At 33.4% G+C, this 14,946-nt stretch overlaps 2 protein-coding genes across 3 annotated transcripts in view; one reads left to right on the forward strand and one right to left on the reverse strand.

Annotated features, from left to right (window-relative positions):
* Nucleotides 1–2,032: 2,032 nt before the first annotated feature.
* LOC126974973 (uncharacterized) lies at nucleotides 2,033–7,295 on the reverse strand. 2 transcript variants are annotated; one of them, XM_050822744.1, is made up of 3 exons: nucleotides 7,116–7,295; nucleotides 3,873–4,028; nucleotides 2,033–2,893 (listed from the first exon to the last, which is right to left on the reverse strand). In XM_050822744.1, exons 1-3 carry the CDS (start codon nucleotides 7,167–7,169, stop codon nucleotides 2,093–2,095), a joined length of 1,011 nt encoding a protein of 336 aa, XP_050678701.1. In that variant the 5' UTR covers nucleotides 7,170–7,295; the 3' UTR covers nucleotides 2,033–2,092. The 2 variants fall into 2 exon arrangements, with proteins under 2 accessions (XP_050678701.1, XP_050678702.1); XM_050822745.1 differs by having other exon boundaries at nucleotides 3,873–4,033; nucleotides 7,116–7,216.
* Nucleotides 7,296–7,519: 224 nt separating this feature from the next.
* Nucleotides 7,520–14,946, forward strand: part of LOC126974900 (hemocytin-like) — an 83,849-nt gene continuing 76,422 nt past the window's right edge. The window contains exons 1-4 of the mRNA XM_050822621.1: nucleotides 7,520–7,665; nucleotides 7,950–8,144; nucleotides 10,027–10,070; nucleotides 14,735–14,894. Coding sequence (XP_050678578.1) covers nucleotides 7,577–7,665; nucleotides 7,950–8,144; nucleotides 10,027–10,070; nucleotides 14,735–14,894 — 488 coding nt within the window. The 5' untranslated portion in view covers nucleotides 7,520–7,576. The remainder of the gene's footprint in view (nucleotides 7,666–7,949; nucleotides 8,145–10,026; nucleotides 10,071–14,734; nucleotides 14,895–14,946) is intronic.

Here is a 14,946-nt window from a genome sequence, read left to right on the forward strand (position 1 = left end):
AGCGCTCGGGCAGAACCCGAGAGGCGCGAGGTCGAATCCGGCATCGTCCATAAATATTGGTACAAATTAAATTTGAATATTTTAAATATCATTCAAATCTATATATATATATAAAAATGAATTGCTGTTCGTTAGTCTCGCTAAAACTCGAGAAAGGCTGGGCCGATTTTGCTAATTTTGGTCTTGAATTATTTGTGGAAGTCCAGAGAAGGTTTAAAAGATGAATAATAATAATATGAAAATGCTCGGAATTAAACAAATACAACAAATTTTGTTTTTCCTTTGATGTTCAGAAATCAAATTGAAAGAATAGCTTAAAATGAATAACTTAATTACAATTTTTATGTTTTTCTAACTTTCTCAGGAGGTAAAAAATAAACTGAATTTTAGCTAACTAACGATATTTTCTAATTATATTATATATATGGCAATACAACGTTTGCTGGGTCAGCTAGTTCAAATATAAAAAAGGATTTAAAATCAAGAACTACCACCCATTAATCAATCAGAAGTAATCAGACCTGACAAGCACGGGCGCAAGCCATTAGCCCATTAATTTCACTATCTACGACGCCCGCATGCTATATAGTCCGCTCAATTTAGACCAAAAAATGAGAGTGAAGTTACATAAAGTCCCAACAAGCTGAAAATCCGTGAAATTGTTCAAAACATAATTATAAACAATATTTAAAAGTTCCCCATCATTCCCGTGTATGGAAAAAAAATTATTCAAGGTCAAAGGTCAAAAAACTGAGATTTTCGCGAATTTCAGCAAAACGGTAAGTTTTATCATAAAAGTACCTCAGACAAAAATTGTAGATCATAAAATTATCTATAAAAAATGTACCCATACTTTTTTTCTTACGAGCCACCGTTTCTGAGATATAACGATTCAAAAACTTATAAAAAACGCGCTAACTACTACGTCATAGGTGACGTGGAAACGTGTGCATATTATGACGATAACAACTTTTATAACTTTTTGAATCGTTATATCTCAGCAACGGTGGCTCGTAAGAAAAAATGTATTGATACATTTTTTATAGATAATTTTATGATCTACAATTTTTGTCCGAGGTACTTTTATGATAAATCTTACCGTTTTGCTGAAATTCGCGAAAATCTTATTTTTTTGACCTTTGACCTTGAATAAAAAAAAATCCATACACGGGAATGATGGGGAACTTTTAAACATTGTTTATAATTATGTTTTGAACAATTTCACTGATTTTCAGCTTGTTGGGACTTTATGTAACTTCGAATGTCTAAATTGACCGGACTAATAGCTTGACGGCAAAAAAGTCCTCAGCCGTGGTACGCCGGCATTCTGTGCAAACAACTACCAGTGCACAGTGATACAGTGATAAAATATAATTCTCCTGCTCATGTGTATGTTACTGAAGTCCTCCTAACGGCTGAACCGATTTTTCAAAATTAAGACGAACGGGTACAGGACAGCGTCTGTCGGGTCCACTAGTACATTAATATAATCAGATTTATTTTGATGAGGTTCGGGACAGCACTCCGTTGCACAGATGGCAATGGAGCCAATTTATTTCGTTAAAACTTATATAATATAGTAGTATACCGTAGATACGCTCGTTTGTCCTCCTTTGGTCCTCATTTGGGTACGCCATCACTACAGATCAAGTAAATTTTTTTTGAACTGATGGAATTTATTTTTTATTATGAATTACATATTAAATTAACCTACCTATATTTTATAGCGAACAAAGTGCAAAGTATGTGAGCTTGTTTGTTTTAGTATTGAAGCATTACTGCTTTCATTGTTAACTATAAAGCCAAATATGAAATTACAAACTCATTGGCTACTCGATGCGCGATACGATTTTAATACTGAAAAAGTCGCAAGCAGAATATAGTTTACACAAATTAGCCTATCTATCTATTCACAAGGTCATGAAAGGTAAATAAATTCAAACACCGTAAAATTGATCAGTCAACAATAACTGGTGTCGTTAAACGCATAATTCCAAAATTTCAAAAAAAAAAATATGTATACACAGGGTTTAGAAATTTATATTGAAGTATAGAAAAGATACAAGATTAAATAGAGTTGGTAACTACTTAATTAATCTATAAAAAAATCATTCTCATCCACGCACCCTGGGAGCGTACAGTTTTCCCAGAACGATGCTGTAAAATCACCGAGTTTTGAATCAAATTCGTCACCAGCAACCTCTCTAATGTATTTTAAACTCTGTACCCAACTCAAATCACTTTCATATTCCAATTTTTGGTTGGACTCACAACTTTGTACGGGTTTCTTACGCTGTGTAGTTCTTTTTTCCCTTTTAGGCTTTTCCTTATTCGATATTTTGCTCGTTTCACTTGCTAGAGCCATCTTTTTATTTGTCCTTTTTCTTTTAATCCCAGTATTAGCTTTAGTATTCGTATCATGTTTGTCTATTGCCATGTTTTCTTTGCTATTTATTTTTACAGAGCTAACTATTTGCGTTTTAAGAAAACCTTTTTCTGTAGTCTTACTATCTGCTTTAAATATACGGGGAGAATTTGCATCTTTGGTGTCTGAATCTTTAGTGTCTGCGACTTTTTTCAGTTTGTTATTGTTTTTCGAGGATTTTATATTTCGTAAACATGTAATGCTATTTGTATTTTTATCAGCAGACGATTTCTCAATTCTGTGTTCAAAACGTACTCCTTGATTATGAGAATTTTGTGTCGATATTTTATGTTTCTCAAACTTTGGACTGGAAGTGGCAACAACCTTATTATTAGCACCTTCTTTCGTGGGCATCATCTCACTATCAATATTAGAATTGCTAAGTGAATTAGAAGCTTCAGCAATTTGCATTTCAGATGATTCCCCTTCGATAATTTTAGTAAATATGCGTGTTAATTTATCTATTACCTGCAATTTAAAGTTAGGACACTTTATATAATACTAGTTGACCCAGCAAACGTTGTATTGCCATATCAAGTAATAAAAAATTAATAATTAAAATTTTTGAGGTATAAAAAATAGATGACGACCGATTCTCAGACTATATAATATTTTGGTTATATAGTTATTTTATAATTATCTAGGCTAGTCATTTCCGGGTGTGCAAAATAGATGTCATCGGGAAACAGCTGTTATATTTCTGAATGTTGGCCAAGAAGTGCTTAGTATTATTTAGAAAGAAAGATATATAAAATGTTATTAGTTATTTATTTTAAATTACTCTTTCAATTTGATTTCTGAACGACGGGGACACATCAAAGGAGAAACAAAATTTTTGTTTCTATTAATTTTTTTCCGAGAATTTCCATATTTCTTCACCTTTTAGACCGTCGTTGGACTCCCACAAATAATTCAACACCAAAATAAGCCAAATCGGTCCAGCCTTTCTCGAGTATTTAGCGAGACTAACGAACAGCAATTCATTTTTATATATATAGATAAGAAGGAAAATATAAAAAAATATTTGGGAAACCTGGGTTATCTCTATAATATTGTCTTTATATGTATGTCAATATTGAGTCCTTACTTTGCTTGAGTAGATTTGAAAGTCTATTCATATGCAAATTTAATTTGTACCAAAATTTATGGGCGATCCGCATCTCCGAGATTCGGACGGGAGGCTCAGTTGGTAAGTGCGCTCGGACGGAAGTAAGGGATATCAATTAGAAATAACAAACTTCTTAGACTACTCATAGTAAACTATTACAATGAAGGTAACTGTCATTGAAAGTGTGCAAGGCATAGGGTCATCCCAATACTCAAATTAAAAAAAAATTGTATTATTCAAGTAAATTGCGGTATTCACCTACCATCAACCAGATGATCAGATCATTTAGCTAACAATTAAAATATAGAACTTATTTATTGATCTTAGATGTGTTTTTACCTGAAGGCAACGTTCATCGTTGTCGCAAATATATTTATATTGTGCAATCTCGGCTCTCATGTCTTTAGCATCCTTTATTGCGATTCGTTTTTGCATATAGAAATAATCATCTGTTATAAGGCTAAGCTGCATTAGTCGACTCTTTAGTTGAAGTTTCTGAAATGAAGTTTGTAATTTGATATAAAACATTTAAGCAAAACATGAAAACAGAACTTACGATATTGAAATCAATGTGTCGTAATACAATGCATACGTTATAAATTAAGGTGGCTTTAATCGACTGTAATAAATCTAAGTAAAAAGTAAGACGACTAATTACAATTCTACCATATTTACAAATCATAGCTTGAAACTTCTTTACTTGTATAGGTAAGGTAAGGTGCCGCGAACGATATTTCTGAGAATGCTAAACTAAATCCATTCACTGAATACGAGTCTCTGTTTTATTTATTAAATGTTAAAGAAGTACGACTTTTCGACAATGATATTTAAAAGTATAGATAGGTTACGTAGACAACATTCGGTGTTTGAAAATGATACACTAACGCACACATGAATAATTTAACGTTGCAATAGCACACTACATTACGATTACACGTCAAAGAAGGATAGTAAATGCAATCATCGCAAACGAAAAAGAGATAAATCTAAATTGCTGATTGCTTCGTATTTGTATAGAAAAAATACAGTTAATTCATCACATATGATTTTTTACCGTTCACCGTGATTTATGCCTAAATTACGATTCATTCATGATTTCATGTAGTAAAAGTAGTAAAACTGCATTGAAATTAAGTACATAATGTTTCATTGATTTTATAAAAAAATAATTTAATATTGATTATAATATATAGCCACATTGATGATATCAGTTATTTATACATAAAATAATAAAAACATACAGACACCAAAACAAAACCGAAAGGTATCTACTACTATAAGGGTCTAACGACGGCTCCCAAAAAGTTTTAACATTACAATTATTATTTTTTGTATGTCATATTATTTATGAATATCTTTTTGTTGAGGGTTTATAACAATAAGATAATGGGAGACGGAGAAAATGATCCATTGATTCTTCTGCAGTTAGCAAGGGATATACTGAAAGGGACAGTGTAACTGAAAAAACTCCTACGTAAACAAATAGCACTCACTGTCTACATCCGCTCCCTCCCCTTAAACTTGTTTTAGTAGTTTGGTGGTTCAGCTACCTATATGCACGCACTTGTTTATTAAAAACTAGCTGACCCGACAGACGTTGCACTGTTCATAATAAAAAAAACTCTTGCGGATGGAATTTTAGAAAATCCGTTTTTAGCTGACCTCTACTCGTTGTAAAGAATATTCCTAGCAAATGTCAAGTCTTTTGCTCTAGTGGTTCCAGAGATATCGTGATGAGTGACTATATACGTGGAAATCTCTTATATTTATATAGATTGAACATGGGAAATGGGTTGTCTTGATTCAGACCACAAACTTTCAAGGATTGGTCTTAAGATTTGAATGGTCAGGGCGAATGCGAGACGAATCGGAAATTAAAGATTTGCGGGCTAACTCGACATGCAAAATGTTCATTAAGTAGTTGCTGCAGATCTGAAGAATTGCTGCATTGATATCTTGACACCGATCAAGTTATTTGTCCATGTTGCCCATGAAGTATAATTGTAAAAATTTAAGCTGTGCATCTTCGAGAGGTTGCAGTGATCCAATACGATGGTGAATCTGTCCTTATATCTACATTATCAAAAGCAAACCCCGTATTACTGATTTATAAACACTTTTTTTAGAATTAGCATACACAATACATAGGAATAAGTATAGTAGGTATGTTATTCTTCTACTGTATTGTGTGTAAGTATGTAAATAAATAAATACCTTGAATGTCGGATTAAATCCTCGTTCTTAGATGTCTGCCCCAAATGAGGTCATTTGGAAACAAACATTGTATTTTTGAGTGTTTTCTAGACCATGGCAGCACAATTCTTGCGTTTCTCCGCAGAATACTCGCAAACCACGTCCATCGGCCCAATGCGAAAGCTAGTATGCAAGCAGTAGTACAGTATAAGTACTGCAATCGTATCGAAACGCTGCTCGATTGAAATCAGTACTTCATAAATTTCTTCTTGTGCGTCGAAAATTATCTATAAGTAACGTTTTGATCTCTGACGTTTTACTGGATGATTTCGTATTGCCAGCCGATCCGTTTTACGGGCTGCTACGCTTTGCTCTTGTGATTCATAGCACGGCGCGGCGTCGATCCATACTAACGCTTCTTTTCTTCAGTCCTTTCATTCGCAATGTTTCGAATCCTAGTTGCATTACGTCTTTGTCAGGAATAATTTGATCGTCTTAGTCGTGACATTGTTAATGATAATATCGGCACAATAAGCTAATATTCACTCGCACACTCGAAACAAACACACCAACCAGTCAAACTGAATAACATGACGTGCACTGTCAGTCGTATTTTATTACTCATGTAGCGTGAAACTAACAAAAAACTTCATTGAATTCTTTCTATTCTCAAGATGTCATCAAAATGTCAATCCATACAAAATGTATCAGAAAATAATTATTTTTTATATTAATATTTTTTCGTGATTTTTTCGATATTTTATTATCCTATTCCGGATTAAGAGAAATCCAAAAAAACAAACAATAGAAAAATTGGTCTAGCCGTTCTTGAGTTATAAATGGTGTAACTAACACGACTTTGTTTTATATATATAGATTATTACATTTCGTATTACATGCACTGCAACAACGACTTTTTTACATCATTTCCTAAAATATTCTACCTCGATCAACCCGCAACAGACAGCATCAATATTTCGTCATTTCTGTACGTTAATCTATGATGGGCTTGGCGGCAATCGGCGTTGTCATGGCGACATATTTATTTTGTTAGATAAATAATGAAATCCAATAAAATGTTATAATTCATGATTTCTTAACTGTGGTATGTAATTCTATGATTTTTTTTACTTTCGTAATTAGTGCATGTTCCCATTTCCCACAAGACGGCATTTAAATGTTGTACCATATCAAATTGTAAGCAATTCTGTCAACAACAAACGCGTGTGTACCGTTTTCGTATCGAGAGAGCGACTACGACCAAAGGAACCAATTGACTCCATTTAGGCGATTGATTTTCGACACGCTAGTGACATATCTACCTCTTTTAATACTATAATATGATTGCTTTTCGACTCATAAAAGTAGTAGGTATAAAAATATAGTTACCTGTTTGGTCCTTTGTTGGCGCACATTGTCTCTTTTTACTTTTTTTCGCGGCATATTCGTTAATAGTGTTGTTTATCACACAATATTGTGTTAATATCAAATAAAAAACGAAAATTTTCCTTTTTAGATCAATGTTTTATAAAAAAATATTGACTATAAATACTAGACTGCAACGCTGTAGAATCCTGTCATCGAATTTCCCGCCATTTTATTTTTTTTTCTTAAGAAGGCAATGGCAAAGTTTTGGAAAATAATATATACCTAATATAATATTAAAGTTTCTCTGTAAATTTATACTAACCGACAAGTTTTATCAAGAGGATTCAGCTATACGAATATCCTGATTTATAAAACTAAGATAAGAGCATCAATATAAAATAACATAATTTCATCAGTATAGCTTGGGATCCCCAAGCTAACTAGTCTTTTTTTGGTTAAATTATTTAAATGGATATTTAAAAATGAATTTGTTAATCTATGGGTTTACTTTTTTTAGCAGTTTATTAATAACTGATGCTGGCTATGGATATTCGCCTAGTGTACAGTATCCGTATGTATCAGACTAATTATTGCTCATTGTAGTGCGAATTTTTTTAAATTAAATATTGGTAGCCTGAAAAGATGTAATTCACTCCTTTACTATTTGAATTAATTTTTGTTTACATTTCATGACCACTTAACACAAGATCATTTTTTAAAATAAGTTATGATTATGACTATTGATTATATACATATTTTATATTTGTTATATAAATAGCACTTTGGAAAACATCGTAGGTTTGAATTTATTAAAAATTATTTAATCAACTTCCATAATCAATTAATGATTCACAGAGATACAGGTGTAGAAACACCGCAGTATGGAAATCCGTATGTGAATAAACCATGGTCCTCCAAAACTGGAAGAAACTATGGGGGCACCCTAACGGCGCGGAGGAAGACTTACAGCGGAACTAAGACCAGTTATAAAGGTGGAACTAAGAACCCGAGTTATGGTGAAAAAAGAACATGGGAGGGCAGTGCCCAACAGTAAGTTGCAATTTGTTGATTTTCACGGCTTTTTGGGAAATTTTAGAAAATGATTTGGTTTTAAAAGAAGCATGTCAAAAGTTATACAAGATAGTTAAATTTATAAAATTACTATTATTTTTATTCCTGATACTGAGATGGAACGAAACGTGTATGCTGTTTTTAATGGAGCTAGGAGGACAAATTAGAGTAGGTACATGTTACCTGATGGTAAGTGATGACTTCGACCTTACAATTCCAGATGATCACCTCTAATACAGTACAGTAAAACCTACAATAAGCAGATAATACTATTATGTTATATTGTGCTGTATATCAGCTTGGTTATAGACAGTCACTCGCAGAAAAAATTAAAGAAATAAATATTATGACTGTTCATGGTCAGTAAATTTATGAAAATTTAATATGCGTTCACAAAAATCGTCACTTTTTTTGCTCTAAACCAATAATGAAAATCACTTTTAATTATTATAACACAAGAAATAAGGAATTGCTTGTTACTAATTCTAGTAGACTTCATATGATACATAATAGCTTTAAGTATAAATTTAAACTCTTTTATAATAAAGTCCCAGTCACTGTTCAGGTATTATCTATAAATAAATTTAAATATTTTATTGAAAAATGGCTCTGTCGTAAATCCTGGGACTGGACAGCGTGGGACTTGATTTATTATAATTATTTTATTGCAATAACAATGACAGTTCAAAATTGTATGGTTTATTAGAAAGAGCGCAAAAAAGAATACTGGTTGAGTTTCTTGCGCTACTTCTTCTCTCTCAGTGCGCCATTTGTTTCCGAAGCGGCTTATTTTTGTTGGCCGTGTGTTAAGAAGCGTTGTCATGATGTAGGAGAACGCGGTCTTTTTGGTCGTCTTTCGCTAACTTTTTTTAACCCCCTGTGAAAACAAATGGTAGAATACCACTCGGCATAAACACTCTTTTGATCTTCAGGTGGAATTGTGCAGAAGGGACCCGTAGCTGATAAAAAAAAATGCGATAATTTTTTACCAACGTTTATCGCCTGTCTCCCTTTTGTTGGCTCTTCTCATTTTCAAACATCCATTCACAAGATTGCTGTTTATTTTTCGGGCTTAAATCAATAAATCCACGTTTCGTCACCTGTGACAATGTCATAAACAGTATTAGAATGTCCGTGGTCGTACTTCATTAGCATCTGTGAGCACCATTCCACGCGAGTCCGCTTCTCCTCCGCTGTCAGTTCATGAGGGATCCAATGACAACAAAGTTTCGAAACTTTCAATTCTTCGTGTAAAATTTTCTGAATTTGGCTTATACCGATCCCCGATAGTCCTCTAATTGTCTCATAGGTAATCCGCGGGTTTTCTTCAATAAACCGCTTAACAGTAGCTGTGGCTACTGTTTACTGGCACATTATTTTCGTTGACGGTAGTTGAAGGCCACCCTTCACGAAATTCGTCATGTAAAGAAACCCGACCTCTCTCAAATTCAACAAACCATCACCTCATGGTGCTCAAGGAAAGTGCTTCTCTCCCAAAAGTATTTTGAAGGCGAGCGACACAGTATTGCGGAGAGAGAGAACTTTTAAAATCATAAAAAATCAAAATCATCGCTCTAAAATATTTTCGAGTTCATACCATTTTCGTTGGATACGTTGAACTTTGACGTGTGATAAAAAACAATTGACAAATGATTTCCCGCCAATTGTTTTTTTTTATTACTTTTAGTGTGCCCCATGTAGTAGGTACCTATGCCTAAAGTTGTAATTTATTATTACATAGTAATGTTAATGTAAACTACTTGAGAATCACTATTATTAAACAGAATTCGCTTCTATCTTCGAACTATATTCTATTTTCTTAATACAATGATATTATACTCAGTGTATTTTTACGTTTCAGGTCCTACGTCATGTTTAAGAACAATACAAAAATGATTTTTGGTGGTAAGTTATTAATAACAATATATTAAATAAAATAATACAGTTTTATTAAAAGAGGTTTTATGCCACTGAAAATCCATTAACATATTTAGAATAGGTAAATGTAACCCTAATTAAGTAGAAAAAATATTGATGATTATCAAATAATTTATAATTCACAATAATCTGTTTTAAAATATAAGTATGCATTTTATCACTAAAATTATAATTTTGAAGTAGGTATGCTGTATGGCTATATGAAATCAACCACCTTACATTTGGCGCTTGCAAAAAAAAAACGACAACCCATAATTTTCATATTTTGTTTATATCGCGTTTCTGTGCATGTTTGTTTCTTCCTTGGAAGTGTGTTGAAAAAGTTCGTATGAAACTCTTCAGCAACTTCTTCACTAGACACTCGGCATATCTACGCCCTCGCCTGCGGCTCGGGCTGCAACCCACAGCCTCGAGTATGATGAAAATAGCTCACTTGTTAATAAATAATTACATACATAAAATTATGAGAGAAGTGAGAGTAAAGATCAAAACCAAAAAAAAAACGTAATATACAATAAGTACTTATCTAGATTGTATATTATGTTACTTACAAACACAGACCTGGACCCAGTGCTCTGTGAACGGCTCGATCACTTGGCGTTGCGTAGAGATGTCGCTTCATTGTGTGTCTTCTACCGCATTTATCACGGAGAGTGTTCCGAAGAGCTGTTTAACCTGTCTCCTGCCGCCGAATTCCACCTTCGCACGACACGCCACAAGATAGGATATCATCCCCACCATCTGGATGTGTGGCGGTCCTCCACAGTGCGGTTTTCAAGGAGCTTTCTTCCACGTACTACAAAGCTGTGGAATGAGCTTCCTTATGCGGTGTTTCCGCGACGATACGACATGGGTACCTTCAAAAAAAGCGCATACTCCTTCCTTAAAGGCCGGCAACGCTCCTGTGATTCCTCTGGTGTTGCAAGAGATTGTGGGCGGCGGTGATCACTTAACACCAGGTGACCCGTACGCTCGTTTGTCCTCCTATTCCATAAAAAAACACTTGTGGAATCCATAGACTTACAATATACTAGCGTATAGACAAACAAAGCGTGTGAGAGAGAAGAACATATCTAACGGAGATACAGCAAGATAGAAAAGGAAAGCGAATATACTGTAACCGATTTTGATCGAAAAGTCATAAACTGTCATCCACGCTTGGCATTAGCTCCTTAGTATTTTGCATATTATTCAACTCAACGCAAACATTGAAAATTCAAGATGGATGTTGCACCATTTGACAATATATCGATCATATCAAATTTTCACCAGTTAAAGCTATTGTTAATGTTAAATAGCGACCTGTCAACAGTTTCAAATAAATATTCGATATTGACTTGATTGCCTAAGATCTCACCGCCATCGATCTTACAGGTATGTGTTTTATTGATAAAGGTAATTTTAAATGGCCATTTTTAAAAGGCATAAAAGGCATAAAAGGCATTTATTTTCTCAAAATTGATTCCTTTAGAATTCTTTTTGATGTCATTTCTTATACTACTAGATACTACTACCGCTTCGGAAACAAATGGCGCTCAGAGAGAGAAGAAGCGGCGCAGGAAACTCTCCCAGCATTCTTTTTTTTTGCGCTCTTTTCAATAAAAATATACAATATTGTACAGTTGCTATAAAATAATCACAATCTAGTCCCAGGCTGTCCGATCATTTAGATATTCAGCAGTGGAGTAATAGGATTTACGACAGAGCCATTTTTTTATAAAACATTTAAATTTATTTATAGACAATGCCTGAACAGTGGCTGGGACTTTATTGTAGAAGTTTTAACTAGAAACCTGGTAATCTGCTTAATTGTCATTAGTATACATTGAATTGCTTTGGTGCAAGAATTTGAGACTTCTGACAAGTTGATACAGTGGTATGACGTGTCTGTCTGTCGAGCAGCTTTGAATATTCTAGGAACGTGATCGGATGTATAAATTAGACAAATTATAACATAATAATATATTAAACACTATATACTGTACTATTGATGACTGACAAAAAATATGAACAGAAGGGGATGCGATCAACCAAGACACGTAAGGCCTTGTTCACATAAAAAACAACGGCGTATGTAAAGTATCCCGTCAGTTTCACTCGCCTAGCCACACATACCCTTACTATTTTATTCGTTTTTAACTTACACAAGTAAGTCAAAACGTTTTAGGTAATAATTTTGTTGCATCACTTTAAGTACATAACTTGTGTAGGTAAAATGAAAAAAGCTGAAACTGTAGATATTGACCTCAAAGAGGGGCAATGAGTTTTTTGCCACTTTATCTCAATAAAGCTCAATTTTTCCGAAAGTAATGACATTCATAAGAGTCATTTTGGCCGTTCTATAGTTTTTTTTTCGCTAAATTAATTGTAACTCGACGCGGCCTCAATGATGTTCCTAATAGAAACCACAAACCCATATATTATATCGTTTTCAGGGTGATACTTTGTCAGTTAACTGTAAAAAAAGTTCATCCTACATTGAAATTCATTTGGCCCGAAAGAGCTGATGTCATGTCGGTAGTGATAAGGTTCTATGTAAATAAAACACTTTTTTAAAAGTTTAACGCGTGTAATTGTAACTCTATTTTTACATTAGAATTTTGCGTAGAATTAACATTTTTATTATTATTTTAGTTAACCCGACGTTTCGAGACCTTTCCAGATCTCGTTTTAACTTTTAATCATTTAAAAAGTGTTTTATTTGAATGTCTGTAACACTCGCGGTAATCAAAAAATATACTATGTGCAACTTTCTTTTTTTCAATTTGTTGATTCAAACCCTATTACGCAGTCTTCTTTTTCTATCAATAGTTATTTATACATAGAAATTAAAATAAACAAAAATATTATAATCTACAATTTTCTGTTAGACAATATATTCCATGCTACCAAAATGCATATAGCAACCGTTAAAATTATACATTTGCATGCTATTGATATAACATTATCAAATTTTCGTACTCTGTTGAGTTGAACCTAAAATTAGTATTACTAATCAGACGCGTGGGCTGAAATATCAACGGAAACGCAAGCAAATCTGCGTCGTTATTTCATTTTGCTCACGCCCCATATCACGACAATGTCAGTGATAATTATATAATATTAGTAATAAAATAATATGCGCCTATACATTCAGGTCAAGGGGTTTTTGTTATCTCAATGCAATTTTACAGGAAAATTATTGTTGATTGCACATACACACAAATTATTGCTGCACCCATTTGTAGAAATATTCAGTTGTGGAAATTACACTTAAATGCAAAGAATAATATAAAGAAATGTTTTACTAATGAAGAAGGAAGTACCTAACCAAAATATAAGAACGGATATACTTAAATAGGAAGTCTTAAGATAATTAAGACTTCCTGTCCTAAGATAATTCTCAAAGATAAAACAATTATGAAATTGAGAGATGGAAACAAAATAATTATTAGATTAATAATTACATTCCACACTTTCATGGTAGGGCTAACTTTATTAAGTTTGGACTCTCAACTTTTACGAGATTACTTACAATAAGTTAATTGCCTGCATGTTGATTCGCCAGTTTTGGTTAGTAATATTCAACAGCCAATGTTTAATGATTGGAGACACTAAAAACAACAAAAATTAATATTCATATAGCTGCCACGTAGCATTTATAAATAAACATATATTAGTTAAATTGATTATTAGTAGTATTACACAGAAACTATTTACACAGAAATAATTCAATAATGTCAATCTAACAGCATATCACCACTTCGGAAAAATTGAGCTTTAATGAAAAAAACGTGGCAAGAAATTCATTCTCTCACTCTTTAAAATCTGAGAGCATGGCATTGCTCCCGTAAAGACGAGCCAAGCAGGGGCACTGCCTTTTCTCGAAGCGCTTTTTTTAACCCTTATAGCTTGGGTTTGGATTATAACAGATAAATTTCGTTTTTACAAGAATTATTGTATAACAGAAGGATAATGGACAAGTGCATATTATATGTTTGTCTTTTACCCGTTCTGCCTATGTGAATGTAGCGAATTGGCCAAGCCACATACTTTGACTAAATTATAGAGTTTGTCACGAAGGGGGTTGTAGAGTTAGAAGTTTCGCTCTACATGATATCTGATAACTTTTTGACAGTGCGAGTCATATGGTCTCGTCTTGGCAACATTATACGAGATGAAAATGTTTTGCTGGGATCAATATTTACAGCTGCAATTTGAATTATTATAATATTTTTATTAAAGTCTGCAAAGTGATGCAACAAAAACACTCAAACGTTTCGACTAACTGACTATCAGTCCGCACATACTGTAAAAAACTTAAGTAATATGCGAGCATTTTATCTAATACTTGAATAGTTTTAAATAAATATATCTTCTTTATTTCCTTAAACAATGCCTTTTTTATTTTGCTGATAAAATTATTTCCTTTTTATCAGCAAAATAAAAACGGGATTGTTCTCGATGACAAAATGGATCAGACACCATAAGTACCGCCAACAAGTAAAGACCCACCCAAAGACTGAAACAGTCAGTGCCGCTTAAACCACCATGACTTACCCTACTGAAGCTCAAATGTACTATTCTATTAACAATAAAAGCTAACCTGATTTCGTTTAATTCTTTCTAAATATTCAGTTTCTGTGTGACAGCTAAGTGTGAAATAGAGTGCAAGAACAACGGAATCTGCGTGGACACGAATACGTGTCATTGCCCGCCGAACTTTACTGGGAAATATTGCGAGTTCGAAAACAAGCCGTGTCTAGCGTTTCCACCGCTGCCCATGAATTCTCACAGAAAATGTTCAGCAGAGTAAGTTTGTACTACAATCAAATTTTATGCAACAATCAAGTTGAACTGATTT

This window comes from Leptidea sinapis, chromosome 34 (assembly GCF_905404315.1).
Source record: "Leptidea sinapis chromosome 34, ilLepSina1.1, whole genome shotgun sequence".
NCBI lineage: Eukaryota > Metazoa > Arthropoda > Insecta > Lepidoptera > Pieridae > Leptidea > Leptidea sinapis.

What these genes read in the sequence shown, in the direction of transcription:
- LOC126974973 (XM_050822744.1), bottom strand. Translation starts at nt 7,169, where the DNA reads ATGCCGCGAAAAAAAGTAAAAAGAGACAATGTGCGCCAACAAAGGACC. An exon ending in GCCAACAAAGGACCAAACAG is followed by an intron (nt 4,029 to 7,115) that starts GTAACTATATTT and finishes ACTTCATTTCAG; the next exon opens with AAACTTCAACTAAAGAGTCG. An exon ending in ACGATGAACGTTGCCTTCAG is followed by an intron (nt 2,894 to 3,872) that starts GTAAAAACACAT and finishes TTTAAATTGCAG; the next exon opens with GTAATAGATAAATTAACACG.